Below are 27,447 nucleotides of genomic sequence, written 5' to 3' on the forward strand. Positions count from 1 at the left end.
AAACAGTATTTTGTTAGCTTTTAACAATTCAAAAACCTGCTGCTGTGCACATCTATCATTACCAGGAATGTTAATAAACAGCATTGTTCTAATATCTGACATTGTACAGGTGAGCGGATTCATGCCCTAATACTTACATCCACAAAGAACACATCTGAAATAAAAATTAGGTCATTACACTGTCTGAATAACTTAAACATGTATCCTATTTTACTACAGATATCACAGAATCAGTAAGGTTGGAAGGGACCTCTGGAGATCACCTAGTCCAACCTCCCAAAGCTTTCCTGGTGCTGGTTCTACTGGGGCTTGAACCCAGGACCTTCAGCATGTAAAGCAGATGTGATAACCACTACACTCTCTCTCTACACTAAAGACTCTGTTTATGGCTCTAATGATCCACCTGCTACTGCCAAAGTTTGGGGGGGGGCGCCACTTGCTGAGCAACGGGGAAGGCATTGAGTAAACAGCAAGAATGTTGCCTGAACAGGGGCTTGAACCCTGGACCCTCAGATTAAAAGTCTGATGCTCTCCCAACTGAGCTATCCAGGCTTCCAAATAGACTCCACTTTTACTGTGTTTTTGTACACAACTCCTTAGAAATATTTAAAGTAGAAAATAACTCATACTTTTTAAGGAAAAGAGTAAAAATATTGTATAGGAGTCATTCACACTGAGTAAGAGAAGTTCAACCAAATACAGGTATTTTTTAGTATCTAGAGATTTACTCTACCAATATTCACTTTGCCACGCTAATCTGTTTTGGTATTAAAAATAACAGTATCTTGTGTGCCCAAGTGAATCTGATTGACAAGCCTCCCTATGATGCAAGGTAGGATGTAACTGGTTAACAGGATCCCTCAAAAGCCAAGTCTTCCCTGAAGAACAGACTTTCTTGCTTTCTAGAAGAGGGACCCTTAAAAATAAAGGCATATATAATTTCTCAGGAGGGAAAAAGTGTCTGAACGAGTTTTGAATGACCTGCTTTATCACATTGGGAACTGCCCTTGACCACTGCTCTTCCCAGCGAGAGGGCTCCAGTTTAGAAGAAGGGATAACTTACCTGAAAACACCTCCAGTGCTGTCAGCTCCTGTTCCCCTAGTTCCTGATGCAGACACAGCATTTTTTCCACAGACTCTCCTGCAGCAGCTGAAGGTGCTCCAGGAGTCAGCCAGGAATCGCGGTGCCTCTAGGGCATCCTTGAGGTCATAGTCAGATCCCAAAGATACCCAGCTGTTCTGCACAAGCAGTTAGCCCCAGCAGAATACAAAATTAATGTAGCTAGTTGCTTCTGGCAGTTACTGTGAAAGCTTATGGTTTTGCACAGTTTGGCATTATACCTTATAAAAGTCCATCCAGATTTTAGAGTCACAAGATTCAGGCATTTTGGATCTCTTCCTCCAGATCTATTTCCTTTCCTGCGTCTCTATCACTGAAACATGTTTTTTATTTTGAAAGCAATTTCAGCTAACAAGTGTGTTTTTTATTAAAAAAAGAAAAAAGAAAAACACTTCAAGACATAGCATATCTTTTTCATACTTTGCAAAGCCCTTTAAGCTTTTCATGAGAAACTAGCCATTGTGATGCAATCTACAAAACCAGCACTTTCCATTTACATTAAAGAGATACAGATTTACTGATGAATATTCTCAGACTGATTTAGTAAGATATAAAGATAAGAGACTTGCATCTTTTATTTAAAATTAGCAAATATAGTCCTTACGTTAAAATTTGTCAAACTGGCATTTCCAAAAGCTAGTGACTAACACACTCATAGTGAATAGAACTTCCTTGAAAACACATATGACAAAAGCAGGAATAATTAACATCCATCTCCATAATAAGTTTTAACAAATCACACCTTAACCAAAAAAAAAGGAAAAAAAAAAAAAGCAGCAAAAACACCCTTACATCAAGCTGATTCAGCATATTTTTTTCCCCGAACACCAACAAATTGTGAATTGACTTAATCTGATGATGAACTATAGAAGTCAATCTGATTTTATTTTCTAACAGACTTTGTTTTCTAAACTATGGTTATGTAGCTGCATAAATAATTACTCTAACTACAAAACACACACCTACATTTCTGCTTTAACTAGCCACTTACATACATTTAGTTTACTCAGGTCTTCCCTCTCTCTCTTCTCCCCCTCCCCCCATGGAAACTAGCAGAAATAGTATCCATAGATGTTAAGATAATATATGAAAAATAGAGAAGTTAGTCTTCCTCAGAACACACTTAAGTCTAGCACCAATATAGGTCCCACTGAGACACCTGCAGGAACATCATATTATAGCGTAAAAGAACACGCATCACAAGTTAAATATTAATTTTAACTTTATTTTGTGTACATTTAAACCAGGTTCACAACGTGTAAAAGTTATTCTAATATTTTGTACGTAGAAGATTAATGCATAGATTTGTGATGACTTATAAACAAGTACATGCAAACTACAGAAAATTTCTGAAAATATTTTAATAAAAACTTCAAATAGATGAGCATGATAAATTGAATTTCGTTTGTAAATTTTGTACATAAGCCATTACAAATATTTCCTGCTGCCAGAAAAAGGATAAAAACTACTTAAATGCTCTTAAAATCTTACAACTAGACATGTTCCACTGTTCATCCACACTAAAGCAACCGAGTGGAAACTGTGGAGTAGTGTTAGTTTAACTAATTGTCCAACTGTTATTGCTGCTTTTGTAAGAACTTGAAAGCATACAATGAAAACATGGAATTAGAACAGTTGAATGGAAATATTTAGATCATTGGTCCAATTAAAATGCCAAAGTTAACTACAAAATTTTGTCAAATTTTTATTACATACATAAAAATAATTGTACACAAAAAGGGAAATAAAAAGTTGCTTAAAAATTAAAAAGTTAATAATAGTATACAATATTTACAGCTTAAGTGTCATCCACTAGAGTACTACTACTTTTTAAATTAGAGTTGAACTATTACATGAACATGCAGTACATCTACAATTCAAAATGAATAGCTTTTTCATGAACTGTAATATAGTCCTACACAATGCATAAGTCAACTTGATGTTAAATTACTCCTCTCCATCACTGTTCTTTGTAACTTAGCGCTTCATAACAAAGCCTGGGTCAAATCCTCAGCTTAGGTAATTTCATCAAGTGAAAAGATGAGCATTTATTTCTAAAATACAAAATAATCTTACAGAAGGTGTTCTGTCCCCAAAACAATATCTTTATAGAGAGATATTATGCCTAATGAAAAGCAGTGTGTGTGGGGGAGGGAGTGGTGGTGTTATTCTATACATTACTATAGTCAAAAATTGAATTACATAAATACCTGGTTATCCTTTAAAAATAATTAAAAACTTGAAGGACCTTTGAAACTTCACTATCTTTATAAGTGTTAAATGAATTCTGTGTAATGACAATTCAAACAATTAAAAAATTCCAGTCAATTAATTAAAAGGAGCTCTTAGATTTTAGCTCTGACGAATATACCTGCAGAAACAGGTTAAACAATGACAATTAATAGGTGAATTAATTTTTAAAAAAGTTGGCGCTCAAATCAAGGGATGTCACTTAAACCAGTTAATTGTTTATTTCACTGAAAACAGGTCTTCAATATTTTGCCTTAGAGTTTCTTCAACCCACAAGAGAAGTACAAAAAGACTTATTATGCATTCCCTTTAACCGCTGACCAAGAACCTTACTAATACTCATGCAGTAAAGCATCCAATAACTGCAAGATAAACAATCAGAAGTGGAAAAACTTGTGGTCCTAAAAGAAAATATTCCTTCAGATCACTGGAGTGCCTGTTATACTAGGAGAATATCCTAAGAATTACCATAACTGCAGATTTTGAGGTATCTGTGACTACGTTTAAACATAACCCACAAACTGACTCCAAGTAAACCTCTAGGCACTAGCGTGGCAAACATGCCACAGTCTTTCTAACTTATGAGGTGGTACAAAAGAGTATATATTCAGGTTGAAGTCTACTTTCTAATCCAACTTTTCTCCTCACTGAAGGATGTGCAGGTAAGTACACAGAAAGTAATGACACCTAGCTAAGATTTTATTGCTACAAGAGTACAGACTACTTTTCCCCCCATTGACCTTACATTAAGAAAGAAAGGCCACAACAAATTTGACTTTTAATCCAATAGTTTTTTTCATCTGTGCTAAGTTTGCCTGTACACAAAGCAACAGCTGAGAATGTGAACAGCCTTCTTATCTTGGGCTGGTCCAATACAGAGGTTTAGGAATAAAAAGTATTCTGTCAATATGCCGATGCACTTGTATGTTAAATCGTAGTTATACTTCAAATAAAGTCATTATGTTCTGGCTTTTTTTTTAGTATTTTGAATTAGTAAAATCAGCAATTTTCTATTTAAATATAGCGGACAAGCAGCTTGCACCCCCTTGTTTTTTTAGACCTATATTTACTTTGGCAACAAGAACTTCTAAGTCAAAAGAATAAAAAGCTGTAACATAAAATGATTTAGCTGATTCTGGTGCAGATATCAGAATTATATTTTTTAGCCTTACAATAAACAGTGAAATCATCACTTGTAAGTAGAGAAAACTGATTTTGATATACTTATAGCTGGATTGCCTGATTTGTTTAAACTGAAAAGCAACTCCTTCAAAAATAAATTGGGCTTCAAGTGTTTCTTTACATAATGTAATATTATGAGAAATGAGATTTGAGAATAAGCCAAGATTTACTTTTTCTGAGTGTCTCATCATTAATTTCAGCCTGGATAGCTACAATACATACAAAGAAAAGATTGCGTACATAGTATCTGACAGGCCAATATCAAAAAAAAAGTCAGTCATACTGGTTTCTTGGAAAAACTGAGAACAAGTCTTATGTTGGTTAATATCAGATCCTGACAATCTGTGAAAGTGATGAAACATGTTACTTTTCTCAACTAATATAGGAGAAGGCATTGAATATAGAAGGAATGAAAAGAGAAAATAAGAGTATTTTGTTTGCATATTTAACACCATAAACAGCAGTTCCTATTGCTGCAAAGATGTTAATAAAAACGAGCTTTTAAAATATTTTAGTAAAAGATAATTCATTTGGAGGTGAAACTCAAAACAGTTTAAGTTCAGAAATCTTTGAATTGTTCAAAATTGCTTTCCTGTGCTCTGTCTCAGCAGCAGTTTTATGGAATGTCCTTTTGACTCCATCACAGCTTCTTATCAAATAGTCTCGTATATGTCAACATTCACACAAAACAATTCAAATAGATATGAACTGATCATAACCAAAAATAAATATCAGTGTACAATGTACAAGGAGGAACACTATTTTCTTTAGAGTTATATACAGTGCACATTAAAATAGAAAGCTACACTACACAAAAATCACAACTATCATCTTTGGTCCATATTGAATGTTTAAAACTGGTTAAGTTATTGGTTTCTTTAAGAAACTGCAAAGACCAAATCTCAAATTACATGATTAATCATGATTATGTGGATTAGTTCTGCAACTGTAGAATTACTCACAAAATAACAGGTGATATTTGGAAGACCGTCTGTATACGGCACAGATGTAACGGTAAGTGTACAGAACACAAACTACAACACTTTCTAGCAAAGTAACAGAAGCTTCCTTGCACTAAATAGTATATTCACTATTCCCTCCTCCTCCAAAGATTAAATTATGTTAATAGGATGATAAGTTGTGTTGATTTGTTCTCTACGCTACTGAAAATTAAGTGAACAATGTAGAATGTGCCTAGCAACATAATGCAGAATCATGCAGAGCTATTTAAGATAGCTCTAAAAGACCCTGTTTGGTTATCTGCACAGCTCTCTATTTTCCACAGCAGTGCTCCATTACTGCCATTTACAAAGAGATATTTTTTTTATACTAGAAAGAAAAAAGGTTATCCTAAGTAATTTCATTTTTCTTGGGCAAGTTATCCGAATTGCTAGTATATATTAGGTCTAGAATACACCTCTCAATCATCATACATATGCAAATATAAATAAAAGGGCATCCACAGCTATATGCATACACTTCACTGACAATAGACAACACTACGTCTAACAAAGGTGTTTGTAAGGACATTGAATGAAACAGTATTTCAAAGATAAGGCCACTTGAACCTCTTTTCACAACTTGAGTAAATATGCAGTAAGTTAATGTCATCATCATACAACACTTTGTAGAAAAACTATTCATCCTCCTATGTTCCTAACAAGAAATAGTTAGAAACAATGTTCTATCCAAAAATGCAACTTTCTCTCTGTTAAGCCACTTACACGTTGTATTATCTGCCTATTCATTGTTGCTAAGCAATACCACCATATAAAGCAGAGACAACTAAGTACCCAACAATGTTTTAAAAGTGGTTACAAGGCTTTATGGCACAGGACTTATTTGGAAGAGATTTATTTGACAACTGCAAAGAGAGGAGATAAGGACAAGAAGGTAAGTTACAAAGGTAAGTTACAAAGGTAAATGTTTCATTGGCACTGCAATTAAAATAAAGTATGGAGTTCATCAATGACATTTTATTTATGATAAATTCCTTAAGTTAGCAATACTTTGTTATAGATTTATTTAGTGAAAGATAGCCAGATGTTGAACAGTGATAGAGTAATAACCCTTGTACAATAAATAAGAATTCAAATGCTCAAGGGAGTTTGGAAACTAGGAAAAAACTAGGAAGAAGTGTGAGATAAAGTCATGAAATAATCTAAATTACTGAGTATAATGTTTCATGAAAAATCTGGCTTTTTTTATTTAGATAAGCATTTCCAGGTTGTAAACAGAAATGCTTTAATGTCTGTTGAGTAACATACCAGGTAGCCAAATTCATAAGTAAATAGCAAAAATAGAACAAGAATTAAGAGGCAGACTTTTTCTTTTTTCCTTTTTTTTTTTCTTTTTTTTTGGATTCTCTCCTCCAAAAATATACATAACAAGGCACATTAGGACATTAGGAGAATTTTCTTCAATTATTTTATTATTGACATTTGACTTAAATACCTGAAACCAATTTTCTCAGAAATTGGGACAATGGAGAGAAATTTAAATTGCCTTTTACAAATGTAATAATTTCATTGCCTGTTAAAATGCAAGAGCAGCTATGCCAAAAAGTTTCAGCAGAAAGACTGAACTATGAAAAATAAATTTTTGAAGATGCTTTAAAAAATTAGAACATATGTTTAACCACATTTTAAAAGTAATTCAATGCCAAAATATTTAACACTGAAAAGGTTTATAAACTTATTTTTACCTTGTTCTCTACAAAGCCTGTAACTTTGTACATCTTCCAAACAAAAGCCTTAAATACTTTAAAACAATAAAATTAATACTAGCTTCCTTAGCTCTTAAGAACATTTATAGGGAGGCAAATAATGGCAGATGGGTTAATTCATTATAATACTCTGAAGCACTAAGCAATACAGTTGGATTGCAAGCTGTATTTTAACCATATCCTTTTAGGTGACTTCAACAGTCCTGAAAATCTTTTTGACACTGTAATAGCAATACCTTTGGGTTATTTATTCTTCCTGCCAGCATATTATAACCAACTGTTGCTGCTGCATTCAGTTTCCTTATTCCTCACACTGAACTTCGTGCCCTTTAAAATTTTTCATTTCATAAATTAAAGAATTTCTATTCACCCCAAAACATTTCACATTTAAGACAGTTCACATGCACAACACTAGTGTTCCTTTTAAACTAGGAAAACAAACTCTACTGGAAACTAAGCATTTGAAAATTCCACATATATAACCATTCCACAAAGTGTTCAGAAACAAGGAAGTAAATAAATTATAGTGCTCCACTTCCAAACTTTTGAAATAAGGTAACTGTATTTTTTTAATAAAACTTACCATTTTGTTCAATAGAATACTGATATATCTTACTTTTATCCCTTTCCATTCTCCTTATAGGTGTATTCTCTTAGACTATGTTATACTTTCTTGTTCTTTAAAGAATATATATACAGCGAGAGAGAGGGATTAAGGAATCCTATCAGTACTTAAATGAATATAGGAAGCTTATTTGCAACAAGCAGCCTTTCTGAAGGCTGGTGACCACATGTATTTAAGAAAACATATTTACAAGGAAAGTATCAATTTAACATTTGTTTGTGCATATACGACAGATTGTACTTTGTATCCCTTATACAGTCTCCTTAAACTAGTGAGGTCTGAACATCTCAGATTTAATAGGCAGATAAAAAAATGAAGAAATGCTGTGCAGAGCTTCAGAGAACTGCCACGAGTCACACATTCTACAGATAATACCACTTACGTTAGTTTTGCTAAAGCTATAGCTCTTAAATCCCATCAGTGTTCATCTTCCTTTCAAAACAGAGCAAGTAGTTGCTTTCAATGCTGAATAAGAATATTGAGCATTCAAAGAGATTCTGCTAATAAACCAATATCAGTTGCCTGGTTTACCTGAATTCATGTAGAGTTTATGATCACAGCATTCTTCTATTATTACATTTTCAAAATCTTACACAATTAACATTTAAGAATTAACTTCCAAGTCTGGCACATTCTTTAGGAGCATCCCTTTGTTTTATTACAACACCCATAACAGCAGTAATCCCATCATCAAGCATTAACCTGACTGGCAGCTATTCAAGGTGCTTTATCTCAACTTCACACACATGAATTGCACCCTGCCTATGATCGAGGCACATAAGGCGCAGTGCAGAAGTACAACAGTTCAGACACTAGAGGACAGTCTCCTCACTTGACCGAGCCTCTAGATTTGTAGTGCACATTCCTCATACTTCCTTCCTTGTGCACTAATTCAAGTTTACAAGATGATGAATCGAATCCACTTACAAGAAGTTTCTCTTCAGATTATAGATTTCTTTAAACCAGGTGAAAATCTTCACAGAAGTCTCAAAGTGTTGCAAGAATTCTTGAAAATGAGATAATTAATGTCAGTACTGTCTGTCCAACACCAAAGACGAGAGCTTCCAAGGGAGCCATATTCTTCCCTGCTACTCTGTAAATTCCAGCCACTGCAGCACCTAGAAATCACAAGGGTGTAGAATGAAATTGTTGAGGAAAAAGAGTGCTTAAGTATGAGAAATGATTTACAGTGTCTATGTATTTATTTCTAGAATATTACAAAACATTGTATTATGTTATAGCATTACATAAGTATTAGCCTTGCTTGTCTTTATTTTTCTAGTTGTTATGAAAGGCCTTCAGGGATGATTTTCCCAACTGAATCAGATTAATTTCAAACAAGAAAATTAACTTTTGAAACACCAGTTTGGTTTAACAAATAAACAAAGAACTTGTGGTTTCCCTGTAGACTTCATTTTTTTCCCCATTTTTGTCTTCTGTTAGTTTGAAAAGATAGCAAGAAAAAGCCCTCTAAAGGTTTTCCAAGTCCACAATCTATTTTTATCCAGTTTAACTGTGCTTACATAAGTCTGAAGAAGACAACAATCTTATTAGTGTCTGTAAAATAATTGTAAACACTTACATATTTACCAGTTTTAACATTTCAGCTGAATGACCAGTTTAGTTCTGACTAAACTGCTAAAATGTTAATGGCTGTTCAGTAAATCAAAATATGTAAAGGATCATAAAATCTTTCATTGACATCCATGAAGGTGTTATGTGAGGGAATATCTAATCAATATCATTAAGTATTGAGCTCCAGCATATTAAAGAACCAAGACCTTTATATATATATATATATATATATATATATATATATATATATATATATATATATAATTAGGTGTAAGTTCCCATTTAAAGTACAACACCAAAAGGCTAGGATAAACTAGAACAAAAAAAATAGCATTATAAACAAAGCCAGTTAGTAGTAACTCCTTCCCATTGCCTTTCACATTCTGAAATTGTATTTGAGGAGCAAAAGTCACAGAGCAAATGGATAGCTGTGATGTCTCAGAGCAAAAGACCGAGCAGAAGACATACTTTGCATAAATTCATCAAAAAATATTACGCTAATGACAAGCAATATTTTCCCTTCAGATGACTTCTGAGCCTTTTAAAAGATACTGGGCTTTTCATTGGAGAAAAACGTAGAATTGTTCACTACAGCTCTGTTTCTATGGGTAAAAATCTTATTCAATCTACTTCTTGAAAATTCCCCTAGAAATAAGCTTTTTTCTGTTTAATACTTTCTGAATTTTCTGTACAGTGCTTACTTTTCTTGTCTAAAGATAACACTGGACTCCATGCTCTCTATTTCAAAATTAAGAAAATTTTCCTAAGATCAAAACTCAAATTAACTACAGACTTTCAGCACGTAACATCTCAGACACCTTTTAACTGTAATTAAACAGTTTCAAAGATCACAGAGGCTTTTTCAGGCTCAAAAGGAAACTGAAAACCAAGCACAATTTTTTAAATCAGTGCAATAAATTTAAAAAAATGGAAATTCCTTAGTTTTGAACAGCCCCCAATGGGACTTGTCTGCTAAAGTGTTCATAATGTATTTCTTTATAACTAGTGGGCTTTAAGTCCCAGCAGATTTTCTGCAAATACAATCCATATCTGAATATAAACAGACATATTTTAAAACTTGCATTTTTACAAACACTTTTAGAAGTCGAATTCACTAATTATTCTGGCTATAACAGCATCCACATAACTATTAAGATTACTAGGTTGATAAGTTTAACATGTAAAGTATTATTTTGTCTAAAATATTTCATCAGAAAGTTAGCCTTACATTATTTCACTCAGCTACCTTGTATAAGCTTTTTCCTTTGTTTCTTGACTATCTGCTGTCAAAAACAGATTGTTTAGGCAGAGCTCAGTACTGGCCTTAAAATTATTTTGGTAAATGCAAACCACTCAGATTTAGTAAATTATGTCATTTCTACTCTCCCAATAACTAACAAATTTTTGACTTCCTAAGAAAACAGATTTTCTGGAAAATATTGACATTAAAAACATCCAAATTTGGTAGTTTGATAATTATTTTTATTTATACTTTTCAAATAATGGTACATAATACAACCTATAATGCATAACCCAGCACAATTGGTAGAGTCAAAATATAATAAAATAGGCTGCCAAGCAGGGGAATGAAAATGTGTAACCAAAACAGGAGGTGGGAGGGGAGGGGAAGGGAGAATTGTATGTAGTGGGGGGGGGGGGACAGAATAGACTCTTTGGGATAAAATATAGCTAAAAATGTTAGCCTCAAGAACAGCTTAACATTTATCTGTTCTTGTTTGCTTCTTGACAGTAGCCACTGCTATTCAGTCAGTGTTTTACAGCTTCTTTATAGCCAGTAAGCTTCATGATTTCTCAAAGCCTAACAGAAGATTTTCTTGGTTTTCTACATGCTGATAGAAAGATTCCAGTAGTCCAGAAAGTTTGAAAGATCTATCATCTGTAAGATTAAACTTGTATTATTTAATAATCTATATCACACTCATTCAGCTACACATAAATGATGCAGAGGATTAGAAATACAAACAGAAAATGAAGCCAATTTGCTATTTCAATTTCTTAAGCACTGGACTGGGTACACTGAAAAGATTAAATACTTCAACTTGTATCATTTTGCAACACAATAGCTATTAAAAAAAGTCTTTCCTTTAGTATTTCATCACTTTAATCTGTCTTCAAGAGCTCCCCATGGATTTTCAGTCTGAAACAATCCAGCGTGGTCCAGAAACAAAAATAGCAGAAGTAGAAAAATATTCAGCTACCCAAGTTGTGATGCTCTGTGCAAAATCTTTGGAAACAGCATGCAAGCATCATCTAAACTTGGAAAAATTCGGACAAAATGCATTATTTACACAGAAATAGTACCACTTACCTGTTAAATGTTTTGACCTGTAAAACTGGATGCCATAAAGCACAGAACTGTGTTGCTCCTCTCTTTATGCACAGATAAATGAAATGTACTTTCATCTGAGAAAAGGTCAACCTTCCCCACCACAAAATATGTAAAAGTCTCTGCTTAGATATCTAGTATGATGTTTTCTGTCTTCTGCTTATAATATTCAGAAATAGTCTTGCCTTTTGGACCTCCTAACAGGACCATTGACACATCAATCAGAAGACATTTCGGTATCAGTGTGCAACATAAGACATTTCATACATGTCATAGCTTAGCAAAAAAGGTAGAATTTTATGGAACCGTACAGTAGTAAAATGATGGAAATTCTAGGTTGGGAAATAAACAGCAATGAAAATGCCCTTTTCAGGAAAATATAGTAAAGGCTAATTTAAGGTTTCTTACAAGGAAATATTTTATAACATCTTCACTTTTATTTACCTTGAAACAAAACTAACAAGAAAGACTTTCAGCAACAACAAGAAAACAAACTGTTACAAGTCATCTATGAATGTGTCTAAAGACAATGTAACACTAATCTGATATTCTGGACAGTTCAAAGAAAGAGGGGAATGAAAGGCAATAAGGCTTGCCTAAAGACTTTGTCATGGTCCCTAGCTTTACAGTTCCTAATTCTCAACAAAAGCTTTACTGTCCTTTAAGTTGGACTATTGTGTCAACAACACTGAATCTTTCAGTGGAAACTACTGTTCAGGTTTATAGGCTTTAATCAACCCATCGATTTTAACATTGAGCTCTCCTTAACAGCATTGTTTTGAGCAACACATTGCAAGCTTCTTTCCTATGAAAATAATGTTCACTATTTATTGTTTTTCAACAGAAAGCTCACCATGCTCCTGGCTGCTTGGAAAAGGTAGTGTTTGATCTAAGTGATACAACTAAAGTGGTATAATGAAGACAAAGACTGAATAAAGTGACTCAGTGATCTTTAACTTACATACATTCCAGTATAAACATAAATACTAAAATTTAGAAGTGTGTAAAAACAGCATTTGAAACAAACAACTGTAGATGGAAACAACTAAGCAGCATTTCCTTCAAATTGTTCTCAGCAACATCACTCGCAGACTACATTTGGTGAGGTGTAGTGTTTCTGCATTTAGTTAATTATTAGCAAAATATTTCTGTTTTCTGCAATGTTTTAATCATGACTATAGATTTTTAACTATAGCTCTATGGACATCATATCAACTCATCTTTCAGCATACTGCTTTAACATAAAATGCATTAGCATCTTATCTGTGGACACAATGTCAACAAATAAAATCTGTCTCAAGTGATGTGCAAGAGACTAACACTACGAGAAACTTTAAGACAATTGCCACAGAACATTGTATCTAACACAACAGCAGAGCCTAAATGTGTCAGAAAGTCTAATAGCATTTCTTCCTCTTTCTTCACTGCCCCAAATAAACTAGAAGCTACCAGTATGGCCACACAAGACAGGAAAGTTCTTTCAAATCCGTAAGCTATGCGTAACTATTTGGTCTGTTCTCTTGCTGACTGGCATGTGTAGTTCAGATTGTTACAGTCATTTGTTAAAAAAAAATTTTTTAAATATCACTACATTTCTTTGCTGTAAATCACTATGTAGTTTTCATCTTCACTTTTTAAAAAGAGCAGTATCCTATTCAGATGCAGTTTAGGGGTATTGAAGAGGTTGTTTTGATCAAAAACCCTTGGCAAAACATCTGTAGCAAGTACAACAGGGCAGGACTGCTCTTATAGATCCCCCAAAGCTATTAATTGCTGAGTATACATCTGTTGAACAGCTAAAAAGTTTCCAAAATGAAAGAACAGGAGTATTTTCTGTTCCCTGACAGTTCTATAGTAGTTTTATCTTTACACAATAGGAAGAGCAATTCAGCTGGTATTTTCAGACACACTGCTACATGACTAAGGCAATTTTAACAAACAATTACCAAACAACTACAAAAAGTTTTTTTTTTTTAATAGCTGTAAAAAAAAAAAAGTGAAAAAGCAAAAAAAGACAGACTTACTGGTTATCATTGCTCCAGTTACAGAACCCAGAAATCCAATGCTGACCATAATGACAGAAATCAGCCTTCCCTGCCTATGCCTCTGCAGCATCACAAACATTAATACTCCCACAGCACCATGGACAAAGAGAGAGGAGAAGAGAGCCCAGAGGAAAACCCAGTACCACATCTCTGAAAGAAAGCAGTCAATAAAGGGTTAGTAATTCTGAGTAGATAACCATAAAGCAAGAGATACAGAACTACTGCATACAATCAACATTAAAAGTAAAAAGAAAAGCAATACTGTCTTCAGTCTTTAAAAGAACCAGTGTGAAAATACCAGAACATGCTCAAGATATTTTTTCCTTTTAAGAGATCTATCGTAAAAGGAATAAAAGTCTATTATAATCAAAAAAACCTCTGGCTTTTATTTAAGAATACATTTAATCTCAGTTTCTCTAGGAGCTATATTGGAGTGTTCCATCAAATTAGCTTCAAAGGAAAACTAATGAAAACATAAGTTAAAAAATTTTTAATAAAAACACTATTTTTAGCATGAAATTTCAGTATGTCTAGCTGCTTGCATCTAATTGCTTAGCACAGAATTTTACAAATAGTAAATAGCAGTGACTACCTAAGCTAGGACAAAAGACAATGAGAACGCATGGAATACAAACATGTTTCTCCAAAGCATGCCACAGACATGATCATTACTTTGAAAGAAAAGAGTAGAAAGCATCAATGAATCTACATAAGAACTAAAGAATCTTTCTCACACAATGGTAATTTTCTAAGAATAGTTTGTACAACTCAAAGGGGTGAGAAAATACCCCAAAAGCAAAGTTAAAAACTAAGTTTAGTCACTTTTTTTTTTTTTTTTTTTTTTTTTTTTTTTAATCAACAATGGTTGGTTATGGTTTGCTAAGTATCATCATAGGATTCGGGAAACGGGGCTGCATTTTTCTCATTGACACAATCCACAAAACTGTTACAATAAATGTTTTAAATGTTATAAACTGCTAATAAATTCAGAGTTTCTGCAGCAGTTCCCCCTCAAAAAAAGTCATTCTGCTTCCTTAAACATGAAGTATCCTGCTGTTGTATCAAGTGAGTCTGTATTATTGTAACTTGATACATATCAGTTTTTGAGCAGAAACATAATCCAATTAGTAACAATAAGTTGCACATAGCAGATCAACAAAAATGCTGTGAGAAGATGCTAAGAACTGTAGTCCTTTAAGCCCAACAATCATATGATCCAACATTCATGGTACATACTCACAGTGCTAAAAAAAAGTTTAAGTTTCTGGTTTAGCAGCACTTTAAGAGTAGACTTATCCTTCCCCCTTCACACAGGCATAAAAGGCAAACTGTGTCATAGAATTTACAATTTCTCTAAATAATAGAACCAAAAGATTCTCTAAGGAGACAGCGTAGGAAGGTGGGTGGTGAACATACATGCAGGTAATAACAGCTGTAGCTGAAGATTACCCTCTCTAAGTGCTTGGGTACACAGACATGTATATTGAAGGTGTCTCCATCCCTTCCCCTTGGCCCTGTCCCAAGAGGATAAGGACTACATGACTACCCTACTGAACGCCACACTCTTGGAAGCTACTGTGATAGCACTATGATAGCGACAAGAGCACCAAGCAGTCACGCTATACAAAACCTTTCTACAGAAAGGCTGATTGTTGATCTTGCCTACCATCTTCATGATGAATTTCAGACGGGAAACACTCCTAACAGGTCTTTTATGTTACTAGCGTAGATATGGAGTCCTCATTGTTTTTGGTTTTTTTCTCTAATGGAAACAAACAAGCAAGGAAATCAAGCGAAGGATCTGCCTCTCTAGAACCTGGCAGCCCTTCTAGCCCCTGAAGCATGTAAAGACCATTTGGCCACTGGTAAATAAGCCAGAGAGGATAAATAAAAGTTTATTTCCTGGCAAAGGTAAAACAGACTCAGGAAATGGATGCCTTTGGTTGGGAAAACAATATCAGAAAGAAACACTATGGATGATCTAGCACAAGGGGCTGGATCTCTTTTTCTTCTGGCAAACATTAAAAGAGTTATCAAGTAAACCCTTTCACTGGAAAGGGTCACAAAAAGCAGATTCCCAATAGATATTTCATCCAGATCACAAAAACTAAGTTCATATCCCACAGGGGATCACTTCCTTGAGGACTGGGTAATCTGCTATTAGACATGTTATAAATTTTAGTTATGGACTGAGCAGACTGTAGTTCAGTAACAAACTGAACAGTTTCTCAGGTCTACACCGCTTTGGACACACTGTTGATAAAGATCACAGGAACTATACCCCACTTTACCATCTGGATAACTCAGAATAATAAAAATTAGAGAAAAACACTAACATGGAAATCAAGATGCATCTATAAGTACCTATGTCTCCTCTGCACTCTGCATGAACTTTTGTCCAAGTTTGTTGAATGAGCGTAGCTGAAAAGCTTTTCTCTATAAAGGTACTTGATGGGATTATGAGCAGAGATTAGCAGAGCCTTTTTGTTCATCCCTCCTCCCATACATCCTTGTTAAAAATATTGATCTGCTGCAACAAAAAACTAGTTTTTAGAAGCAATGAAAGATAAAAGTTTCCCTGAACAGCAAGCAAAGTACAACTTTGCCACTTGCCATGCTGAAATTATTCTAGTGTCTCCCTCAGTGCAAAAAATTGTCAATCTGGATGGATGGAGATGGAAGCAGTACAGCCAGCCTTTTAAACAAACTAGAAGAGGCTTCCAGCACCATAAACCTAGAAGGCAACTTAGTCATTCTTATTCTGACAGATTGAGGGCAGAGAGTTGATGCATGGGTATTTCTGAGTGAAAGAGCTTGAAGTTGAGCATCATCTAACTCCAGAAGTGTGAAGAGAGATGGCCTTAAGAAAAAGAATGCTGGAATAACACTGAAGGAATCAAAGCACATACTGGGGATAGTATTCAAAGACAACAACAGAGAATAAAGGAGCAGAACGCGGGTTTCAGGATAGCAAGGGTCAAGGCCTTGCTTGTTCAAGAATAACTGAAGATTTATAATGCCTATAACCCTGAAGAAGTAGGATTGAAGTGATTTAAAAGAAATACTGATACAATTATTCTATGTTTTAAGATATACAACTTAGCATTGTGATCATCACTGCCAAACAAAGCATTCTGACAGAGTTACTCAGTATTTGTGTAGCTACACTAATTACCTTGCTCTTCTGATGATATGAGCTGCATACAAAGAGTATTAGGAGTATTTTGCTGGTGTGATAATAACGACTTAGCTATACTTGGCAAAGAGTACCAAATACAAATCTAGCCTTGGTTTATTTAGTCAGTTCCTTTCAAAGCTGTCCTAAAGAAACAGGAATAAAATAAAATTTTGAAAGAAACTTCCTGCCTCTTTGGTCTACCATTAAAAAGGTTTTGGAGCTTACTTTTAACATATTCAAATTACTTTAACCAGAATACAACTTATTCATATCAAAATTCAGCAGTTTCCAAAGGAATACACTGACTAGGAACTAGAAGAGATTCAGGTTCTTATCAACTTGTGAGAAAGTGGCATACAATCTATTGCATAGAAGCCACAGCTGTTCTAATAAGGACAACAGAGATCTATATTTAAGCCTATTTAAAATCCTAGGCACTTAAACCGAAGGCAAATTTAAAAATGGTGGTTATGTTCCTTTCCACCAGCTTTACTTGAATAGGGTTTTAATTCTAGAGTAGTTGCTTGGCTCAAATACTTTGCAATTCATGCCTTGTCATGCCAGATTCGGAGTAACTCTTTGTTAATTTAATTATTTATACATATCATATGGCTCTTAAGGCACACAATCTCAATATTAAAGTTCAGACTTTTTCTTAAGGTTACAGAATTCTTAAAGGATGCTAAAGTTTAGAATAACATTCATATCACTTGTAGTTCAACTTACACAATTTGACGTTGTGCTACATTAACTGCTTTATCTCAGGTAAATAAACACAGAGTCAACACAGTAACTGTGTAAACACTAATATTTACAATAGTTATAAACACATATATCTGAACAACCTGTGTTATTGCCACTTAGTTACAGTAACAATGCAGTACTTGCCTAGTCCTTCACTTGCAACATTTTCTTCCTCTACTTCTCAACAAGTATTGTCAAATTAATGATTGCCTATAACATTTCATAACCCAAGACCAACTGATTACTCTCAAACCAAGTATGATCTCTCTTGAGATTCTAAGCTATGTAGCCAGCCTACCAACATTAGCTATAGAATTAGAAGTATCTGTGCTGTGAATCTAAAGATACACATTACAGTCAAAGTTTCAGAGTTTACTTTTAACATATTGAAATTACTTCAACATATTCAAATTACAGTTATCAAGGCAAAACATATCAAAATTTAAGAAATTATACAATGTTATATTTCCATAGATTTATAAACTAAAGCACTCAGATTGAGAAATGTCAGGATATTATACCTACAAGCTTAACTCAGCTCTTTATATATTACAGTATTTTTTTCATCACTGGATTCTTTCCTTAATTATTGCATTAGCTGGTACTTTGGAAGTTACCAAGACTACACTGTTAAACAGTCTGTTGTTTGGAGATGCTGATATTTCTGCCATATTAACTGGAGAAGAAGCACTTAATGGAGGGCATTTAAATCATAAATTACAGACTAGTCACCTTGCATAACAGGGACAAAACCACAGTCTGGACTATTGAGGAACAAATAATTATACAATAAAGGTCAGGAAAAATATTACAGGCATGAAGCATCTTCTGTGTGATGCCCATAACCTCTTACAGATTTTCTCTTTCATCAAATTCAAAACTTACTGCTGTGCAGTACTTTTAAATCAAAGATATTTATTGTAAATAGTTATGGAGTCATAACCTCATTACCTTGGGACACCAAGGAGGCAAGAGGAAGATTGATTTTGGAAGCCACGCAGTGCCATACAAGGGCTTTTGTTTGTTTTTTCTCCTCCTCTTAAGAATTGCAGAGGCACATAGAAGAAGACATTCCCCAACTCCTCCCCTTCACCCCCCACCCCCAAGTGGCTAATGCAAAACCCACTGAGATCAGAAACTTAAATCTTTGGAACCTACAATAACTAGACACACACAAAGATCTACAGTAGTTATGCAAAGAGTAGAAATATTAAAAACATCTGTAATACGGAGATAGTCTTTAAACTTTTTTATTATTATTATTACATATTCAAACTAGGATGTATTTTTGGTTCACATTTGGCTATTGTCAGACTTGTTACCCTAAATCCTGCTCTATCACTAATACTAAAACACAACCAGTCCACATGAAGGGGCTACTGTCGAGATTTGCTGGAGAGTAAAAAAATTGGGTGACATAAAAGCCTCCTCTCCCATGTTCACTATATCCTTTCCTCCATCTTCTGCAACAATGCTCCTCTCCCTCCCAGGTTGCTTCCTAGGTTCAGCTATACAGAGCAGTGCTTGAAGCCCTAGCTGTCATAGGGTGAAATGCACAGGTGTCAAGAATGAAATTTCCCAAAGTACCACATGAGACTACAGACAATGTGTTAATATAACTGAAAGTTTTTTTTTTTCTTTTTTTTTTTCTTTTTTATGTTAAACCTGAATCTGGTTTTTGGTATAAAAATAATGGTTTGGCTTCTCATTAAGAGAAAGAACAGAAATTAAGCCATTAATGCTCAAAACACTTTCTGGTTTCACCTAGAGTTCAGATCAGCTCCCTGTTGAAAATTTTGGGGAAAAAAAATGTTTTAAAGAAGAATGAGTGTGCTGGTAGTTTCACAGCTTTGTGCAAATACAATCCACATTGTTTATCTAAAAAAGATAAACTTATACTTGCACAACTTAAGATCCAACTCCAAAGTTCAAAAATAAACACAAAGTAGTCTTAAAGGATATTCAAGCAATATTGTAGTTTCATGAATCTTTTATCAATACTCAGAAAAAGTTTCTTATACTTTACATAGATAACTCATTTCCTCATGCATCTAATAAGATGTTTAAGTAAACTCATTCACACATCTTTTCTTTCACCATGGAAAAACAGATTTTGTCTTTGAACAGACAGATTATATGATGAAGGTCAGGAAAAAGATACTACAGGCAAGTACTTTAGAAAGGATTTACATAAAATAAGTTTCATAACAACTATTCATTAATATCAAGTACTAAATGAAAAATAGCCTCCTAAGGTATAATCAATAACATTGTGTCTTACATAAAAGATGTTCACCCAGTGAAAGTTATTTTTGTTGACAGTTCACAAAAACATACAGCATGACAAATTATGGTGGAAAGGATAATCTGAATTCAAGTATTGATTCAGAAACTATAGGGCATCTGCAAACGACACTAATGTATTCTCCAGCATTACAGTGGATAACTATTATCTCCTATTCTTTAAAGTGAAAAAACCCAACCCCTCCAGCATTAAAAAAATAAATAAATAAAATAAAAAAGCAACTCTTCATTATGTTACAAAACCAGCAGGAAACAGTGTTTTTCTTACTTAACACATACCATTTAATCCCATACAAACACCTGTTTTGCATAACACTCTAAGAAAAACTTTATAGAGGATGTTTGCCACAAAGAAAAGTTAAATCCATTGTTAATCTTTTCCTTTAGGTAAACACCTTGCATTTTTACAGAAGCATACAAGAATAACTATTCAGAAAATGAGCCAGGCTAGTACTTGGAAACTTTAATCAGACATTCATTAAAAGTGAGTGAAAAGCTCACTGATCAAATTAAAAAATATGACCTTTTCCTTTTTTTAAAAAAAACATTAAAAAAAGTCTCCTAGAAGTTAAAATAACAAGATGTGCTGAAATAGAACCTAACACAATCAATTTGTATTTGCTACATCTTAAGCTTTAGCTCCTCTGTTTCCATCCCACGTCTTCCATCATTGATATATTTGATACTTTTAACCATTTATCATTAATATAGACAGTAGATGACATAGTACTTTTTCATGAATATCAGAAACACATACCCATTTTACTCAACATTTTCTATTAAATTTGTTACTCCCTAGTACATCCCTATACAAAGTAGAAAGAATTCACCCAGTAACACCCCCACTAATATTGGCTCATTGCAAGTCCAGAGTTAGAAACTTATGCTCTGTTTAAACCTGGGCAGAAAAGGCAACCAAGAGATACATCCTCCCTCCACCATACGCTTTTGAAATACTCTCACAGTGCTCCGTAGGTCCATATCCTTTTTCATTACAAGACTCGGAGCAGCAGGAAACCTATTCTTGCCAAAGCTAGTTAAAGCTTCCTTCTCTTAGCAAAGAAGGAAGACCTGACTTCACCATCGCCTTTGCAGCTTTGGTTCACAGACCTTTTCCAGCCCAGCTCAGTCTTCAGAGATTCCTGACTCTTTGAGTTATGAGCATTTGTCAGGAAACATCTGCCACCCTATTAACGCCCACAGTTCTGATTGTCTAGGGGCATGCTCAGGGTGAAAATAGTAAGTTAAAGTCCCTGCTTCTCCCGCACATCTCATCTCTCTGATTTTTATGACTTTCTCTCAAATGCTAAAGAATGCATATTCATGAAAACACTCCCCCAGACACACTCCAGCCTTCCATACAGATCTACTCATGCACACACACATTCTATCACTCTGTTCACACACAGGTATCCATCAACTCCCGCACATATGCTCACTCCCTATACCGTAAGCCTTTTATTATGTGCATACATACAGAAGTGTGAGAACACGCTTACATCCTCAATTCCTTTACTCATGCAGTCTTACCAGATTTTAGGCGTGAATATCATCCCTCCCAACACACAGCACACAGGTGGACTGCTCTACTTTCCCTGGACAAGACAACCCAAGCCCTCCACACAGTCATTGCACACACATTTACAAGCACATATCGAAGCACACCAACATATGCATACACACTAGATCTCAGGAACCTAAACGCCAGCCCTCCCCACACAGGTGTAATCCACAGAGTGACCATCCTCCCCGCTGCACACCGGCCCTGCACACACACGCCCTCTTTTGTGCATACAGACGGCTCGTTCCCAGCCACACCGCAGCTCCCCTAGGCACGCACACCGTTGGTATTATCTGCACACCTACATTCAGAAGCGCACATGCACGCGTGCACACGGACACCCAGGCACCTCCGCACTCTCACGCGTGTGTCACAGACCCCCCCCCCCGCACACACACATTCTCCCTCCTCCCTGCACCCCCCCCGCCGCCTCCCGGCCGCCGCCCAGTTACCGGTGAGGCTGCGCAGGACGGTGCCGTGCGCCCACAGACTCAGCACTTGCTGCACAGACAGGTTGATCATGGAGTTGTCTCCCGTCTCCACCTTCATCTTAGCGGGGGGCCCGGCGGCCGCTCCGCCGCCGCTCCTCACCCGGGGGGGGGCCCGAACAGCAGCGGCGCCCTGAAGACGCGGAGGCCCGCGGCCTCTCGCCGCCGGGCTGCGGGGCGGGCGGTCAGCAGCGGCGGCGAGGAGGAGGAAGAGGGCGGGAAGGTGGCGAAGGAGCCTCGGCGCGGCGGGGGAGACATCGAGGACGGCGAGAGGGGCAGAGGGGGCGGCGGCGGGAGCCGGGCGGTCGGCCGGCCCCTGGTGCTTCCCTGCGGCTCAGGGGCAGGGCCGGGCGGCGCCGAGGTGCGAGCCAGTGGCGGGGGCCGGCGGCAAGGCCCGCGCGGCCCCCATCGCCTCCTGCTCCCGCAGCAACGGCCGCCGCCGCCGCCGCCGCCTCAGCAACGGCATCGCCGCCGCGGTCTCCGGCATCACCTGGAGAGCGGGGCGGGGCGGGGCGGCCGCGCGGCTCCCTCGCTCGCTCACGCGCGCGCGGGCAGCTCCACGCAGCGGCCGCGCCCGCGTGCCAGGGAGCGCGGGGAGAAGCGGCGCCTGCGGCAGGGCCCGCGGCTCCCGGCGCCGGCTGCTGCCCTACGGGAGGGAGGGTCGCGCGCACGCGCAGCGCGAGGCGACGGCGAGGGTGGGGGCCGCGGCTCCCTTGGGTGTGGAAGGGGCAGGCTCCCAGGGACCGTTAGGTAGCGCACGAGCCGCGCTCCTCTCTCTGATTGGCCCTCGCCATAGGGACGGGCTCACCCCACGTGCCCGTGGCCCCGCCCCCTCGCCGCTCCGGACGTTAGTGCCGTGGCGGCCGCCCCGCCCCCTCGCCGGTGCTGGCCCCGCTCGCCTGCTCTCCGCGGCGGGCCGGGACCCCGAATGCCGTTGCCGTTACTGTTTTGAGGAACAGAACGCAGTATCTGTTCCAAAAACTCCAGAATGCGAGTTTTAGCCTTTCCGTGGCTCTCGCCCAGGGGGCTCAGCCCACCCCCCCCCCGGCTCCGCTCCCAGCTGTGGGGAGAAGACGAACATGGCGAGCTGGTTATAAGACAAAGGCAGCGCGCCGCGCAGGGCGGACGGGACAGCGGCAGGTCGAGGCAAAAAGCGGCAGGAAAACAAGGAGAGGAGGTGCGGGAGCGGCTGAGCAGCCTGCCTCACTGTGGAACCCACATTCCCAAACCTTAACACTCCTCTTCTATAACCCCCCCACCCCCCTTTATCCTTATCTATATCAACAGTTAAATTAGCTGTAACATGTTGTCAAGATTGCGGCTGGGTGTGGGCAGCTGCCTAGAGTGGCAGGCTGCCCCAGTGATACAGTTTCCTGCATGGTGCCAGGATAGTTCTTCAAATCGCCGAGGCTTCTCCGTCCACACGCACTGCTTCCCTCCGGCCGCTCTCGCTCTCACCTCAGAAGCATCAGCTCTGCCACCACTGAAATGTCGTGAGGGGAGAATTTTGCTCGGGAAGCCTGGAGCTGTCTGAGTTGAAGTGACAGAAGCGTGTGCAGCAGAGGAGCTGATCCTCCTGAGGCAACATCCAGGCAATGCCGCACCGCATTTCTGTCTGCTCTGTTGAACTTAAGAGATGTACAGCTAACGCTGTTGTAGATTAAACCCCTCAGAAGTTAGAAAGTACCAGAAAGCTTGAGCGAATTTTAATTCGGTAACCATACTTCAGTCCTAGTTCTTGCTTTATGCACATATAATTAAAAAAAAATGTGATCTGTCGTTAGACACTGCCTTTTTCAAAGCATAGGATTGATAGTGCTTGCGAATTTAAAGGACAGTAATTCTTTTCTCTATTCTTAAATATATGGCCCTAGGCAATATTTGCTGCACACATTTTCTCAGTGTAATTCAGTTGTGTAATTCAAGCCGGGGGTCCTACAGACAACAGTCTCCTTCATTACACATTTTTCAACAGCGCTTGCAATAGTACTTCACAAACATTATTTTATGTCAGCATACCTTGTGATGCTAAGGGCTGAGGAGGTAAAATAATTTGCAATTTATAGATGAAGATAAATCTACTAATATCCTGTTTGATACAAATGACGTGATTTTTCAGCTATACTGTTGTATGCCGTTTAGTTCAGAGAACAGCTTCCATAGACTTTTGTTTATGAAGCAGACAGTACTTAGCATTTCTGCAAAAGGCATTGAGAAACACACAATTAATAACTTCCTAGAAGTCTCCAGGTGTGACCGATTTAAGCATTATATCACTCAAAACAGAAAGAATCTAACTGCCAGGCTAGGTCCCACTCTCATGATCAAATGAGGTTCTTCCTCTTCCTACAATCCTATTATTTCAGCAATTTACAGTTGTGTAATTCAAGCAGGGGTCATACAAACAACAGTCTCCTTCATTACACAACAGTGATTTATTCCCAAAGCAGAATTATTCCATACTCTCAGAAATAATAGCATGCCATTTATGTTGCAATGCAAAACACACAATGGGGAGTTTAGAAACAGTTATTTTGATTTATTCTTTTTAACTTCTGCATGATGAACTTTAAGAGAGCAAAGATTTCTCAGTGCACTTTAAAACAATCTCTAAATGTGACTGTATTGTAGCGCACTGCTTCATGAACAAGGATGCCTCTCAGGTTGCTGTGACACTCATCAGAGGAACACCAAGATAAAAGTAACCTTTTTTGAACAATAACAATTTTGAACAATTAATAAACCCTATTGGAATTTACTGTCAGATGTCAGAAGGACAGTCTATTAGATATGAGACATGTATGGAAGTATGCATATACCTCTGTATGTAACACCTCACTGGTGCCCAGTCACTTTTCAGCCTTCATACTGACGATTTTTGTATATCATCCACAGAAGGATGCATTGGGAATACGGGTTGTGGATTGCTTATGTCCAGAGCTTGTTGAAACACACTCCACAAAGCTTATTTTTCATGACAGAGGTACAAAGAACTCATTCACCTAGAAGGCAATGGAATATTGCTATGAGGAATACTACTGTAGTTCCCAGACTTTTATAATATCTGCTGGGGTCTGTGCTTTGAGGCTGCACAGACTGCTCTCTCCCTAGAGACAGAGACTCTAGAAATCTTTTAGGCCTACCCAGGTAGGCCTGGTGTAGGGCTGATTATTTGGTGGCGGAGCAGGGACTGCAGGACACCTCTGTAGAGACACCTCTCTAGAACAGGCTTTCCTCCCCAGAGCGAGCCACTGAAAGGGCAGCCCAGATTCTGCTGAGACTAACTCCACCAAAGAGGTTGCCAGACTGCAGGTAGGCAACATCCTAATCTCAATTAATTGATCATTTTCTGATCAAAGGTAGCTGAAGCACTTAAAGAAGCTCTGTTCGCAGTGCAGAAGCGATAAAGGGACAGAGACTCATCTCACAAGGGGGTTCTCATTTATTCAACTTCTCTGCAGTCCCATCATTCCTCCTTTTTGACATCTACCTCTGTTCTTATGTTTCCTCATTTTCTCAGGTTATTTTCCTTCTCTTCACTGGATCCCACAGTGGTTCCACTAACACTCATTGCTCTTTTCTTCCCTTCCTGCTGGTCTGCTACAGCCCACACCATGACACTCGGTGTAGTACCTGGTCCTACCTTTGGTCTCCTCAGTGTTTCATCACAATCTGCTTTTCAGCTCTTGCAGCCTCCTCCTTTTCCTATGCTTTCCATAGTTTTCCACCCAGTGCTTCTCCAAGTAACCTATAATACATCTCTCTCAATGCTGCTTTTCCTGTTATGTTTGTTTGGGTTTTGAAAAGTTCTTATTTTTCCTGTGTTTTCTCATTTTTTGCATCCTGTCCAATGCCTTTTTATTATCTGCTGAATAGATGAGCTGGACACAAGTTTGAAATGCACTTTTTTGTTATATAAAAATAAGGCTGTCCAGATCATTTATGAAAATACTGTAAGAACACTGACACAAGGAAAAAAATGTGGAGCATGATAATGACATTTCTTGACACCACCCAGCTTGGGTGAAGATGTAGGAAGAACTTGAATGAAGCAGCAGAAACAAGCAAAATTCACTCCTACAGTCTGCAACTTTACACTAGTGGAGACTGATGGCCAAAATTCTGTCTTCAGAAAGAGCTCATCAGGGAGAAGTTGCTAAGACCTGAAAGTATTACTTCCCTATGTTATCACAGGGATAATTGTAAGAGCTTATAGACAGCAGTATATGGAGCAACAGCAGTGACATCAAGGGGTGCCAAATGGGGGCCAAGCGGTGAGGCAGCATGGCTTAGGTGGCTGCTGAAGCCGTGACACCGAGGGAGGATTAGGCCGAAAACAAGGCGAGCAAGACAGTGATGGCTGGAAAGATCTTAAGGAATAGCGATCACAAGAGGCAGAGCTGTAGATAAGGCAGAAAAGTGGGGGGGGGGGGGGAAGAGGAGAACATGATCTTAGTATTTTTTCAGGTGCTTGCTTAAAGTATTCAAGATGAAAGTGAAGAACTAGCGCTTTTGTAACAGCTTGGTGAGACTTCATCTGAAATACTTCACACTATTGTGGTACCTTGTGATCAGGAGAAGGAATTAGAGCCATGCTAGGCACAGAGAAGGACTTTTGGAAAGATGAGAGAATGTATCGCATAAGACAGGACTGAGAGAGTTGTTGACTGTTTTCGCTTGGCAAAAGGAGGGTTGCTAAGCTAAGAGGGGGTATAATTGGTGCCTATAAATACCCTGCAGAGGTAACCACTAGTGAAAAGAAGCTATTTAAAGGACAGTGTCAGGAAAGGCAAAAAAATAAAAAGAACATTGTATAAATTTATAAATCGACCATTAATGCAGTTACACTAGGAGAAGGTTTCTAATCAGAGGAAAAAGTTCTGGGTAGAGTTTTCCCTAGGGGGAAAAGAAAAGAAAAGAAAAGAAAAGAAAAGAAAAGAAAAGAAAAGAAAAGAAAAGAAAAGAAAAGAAAAGAAAAGAAAAGAGAAAAGAAAAGAAACCCCAACAACACAAAACCCCGCAAACCTCCAAGACTTGTGTTCATATAGAAGTTTATTGAGCACAGAAGCAGAGTATACGGAGTGGTTTCCTGCAGTCCCGGAGGACAGGTGGTGCCTGGAGTTTCCTTTCCAGCGCTGTGTTTCGGGGGGCTAGAGCGCTAGTAAGAGCAGAAAGCAGCACTGCACGGGCGGCCGAGCTGCCACGGCGGCCGGCGCCTCGCGCTCCCGCCCCCGCCCCCGCCCCCGCCCCCGCCGCCGCCGCGGGCAGCGATGCTGCGTGCGCACGGCGCCCTCTGCCGGCGC

At 37.9% G+C, this 27,447-nt stretch overlaps 1 protein-coding gene and 1 non-coding gene across 2 annotated transcripts; both read right to left on the minus strand.

Moving 5' to 3' along the window:
• Nucleotides 1-479: 479 nt before the first annotated feature.
• On the minus strand, nt 480-552 carry TRNAK-UUU (transfer RNA lysine (anticodon UUU)). The gene has a single exon. It is a non-coding gene; the product is annotated as a tRNA-Lys (tRNA).
• A 6,709-nt stretch (nt 553-7,261) lies between these two features.
• On the minus strand, nt 7,262-22,501 carry TMEM170B (transmembrane protein 170B). The gene is made up of 3 exons (XM_062568049.1): nt 22,109-22,501; nt 13,849-14,019; nt 7,262-9,020 (listed from the first exon to the last, which is right to left on the minus strand). The coding sequence occupies exons 1-3, from the start codon at nt 22,203-22,205 to the stop codon at nt 8,890-8,892; spliced, it is 399 nt and encodes a 132-aa protein (XP_062424033.1). The 5' UTR covers nt 22,206-22,501; the 3' UTR covers nt 7,262-8,889.
• Nucleotides 22,502-27,447: the final 4,946 nt, after the last annotated feature.

Source organism: Rhea pennata, chromosome 2 (genome assembly GCF_028389875.1).
Source record: "Rhea pennata isolate bPtePen1 chromosome 2, bPtePen1.pri, whole genome shotgun sequence".
Classification (NCBI taxonomy): Eukaryota; Metazoa; Chordata; class Aves; order Rheiformes; family Rheidae; genus Rhea; species Rhea pennata.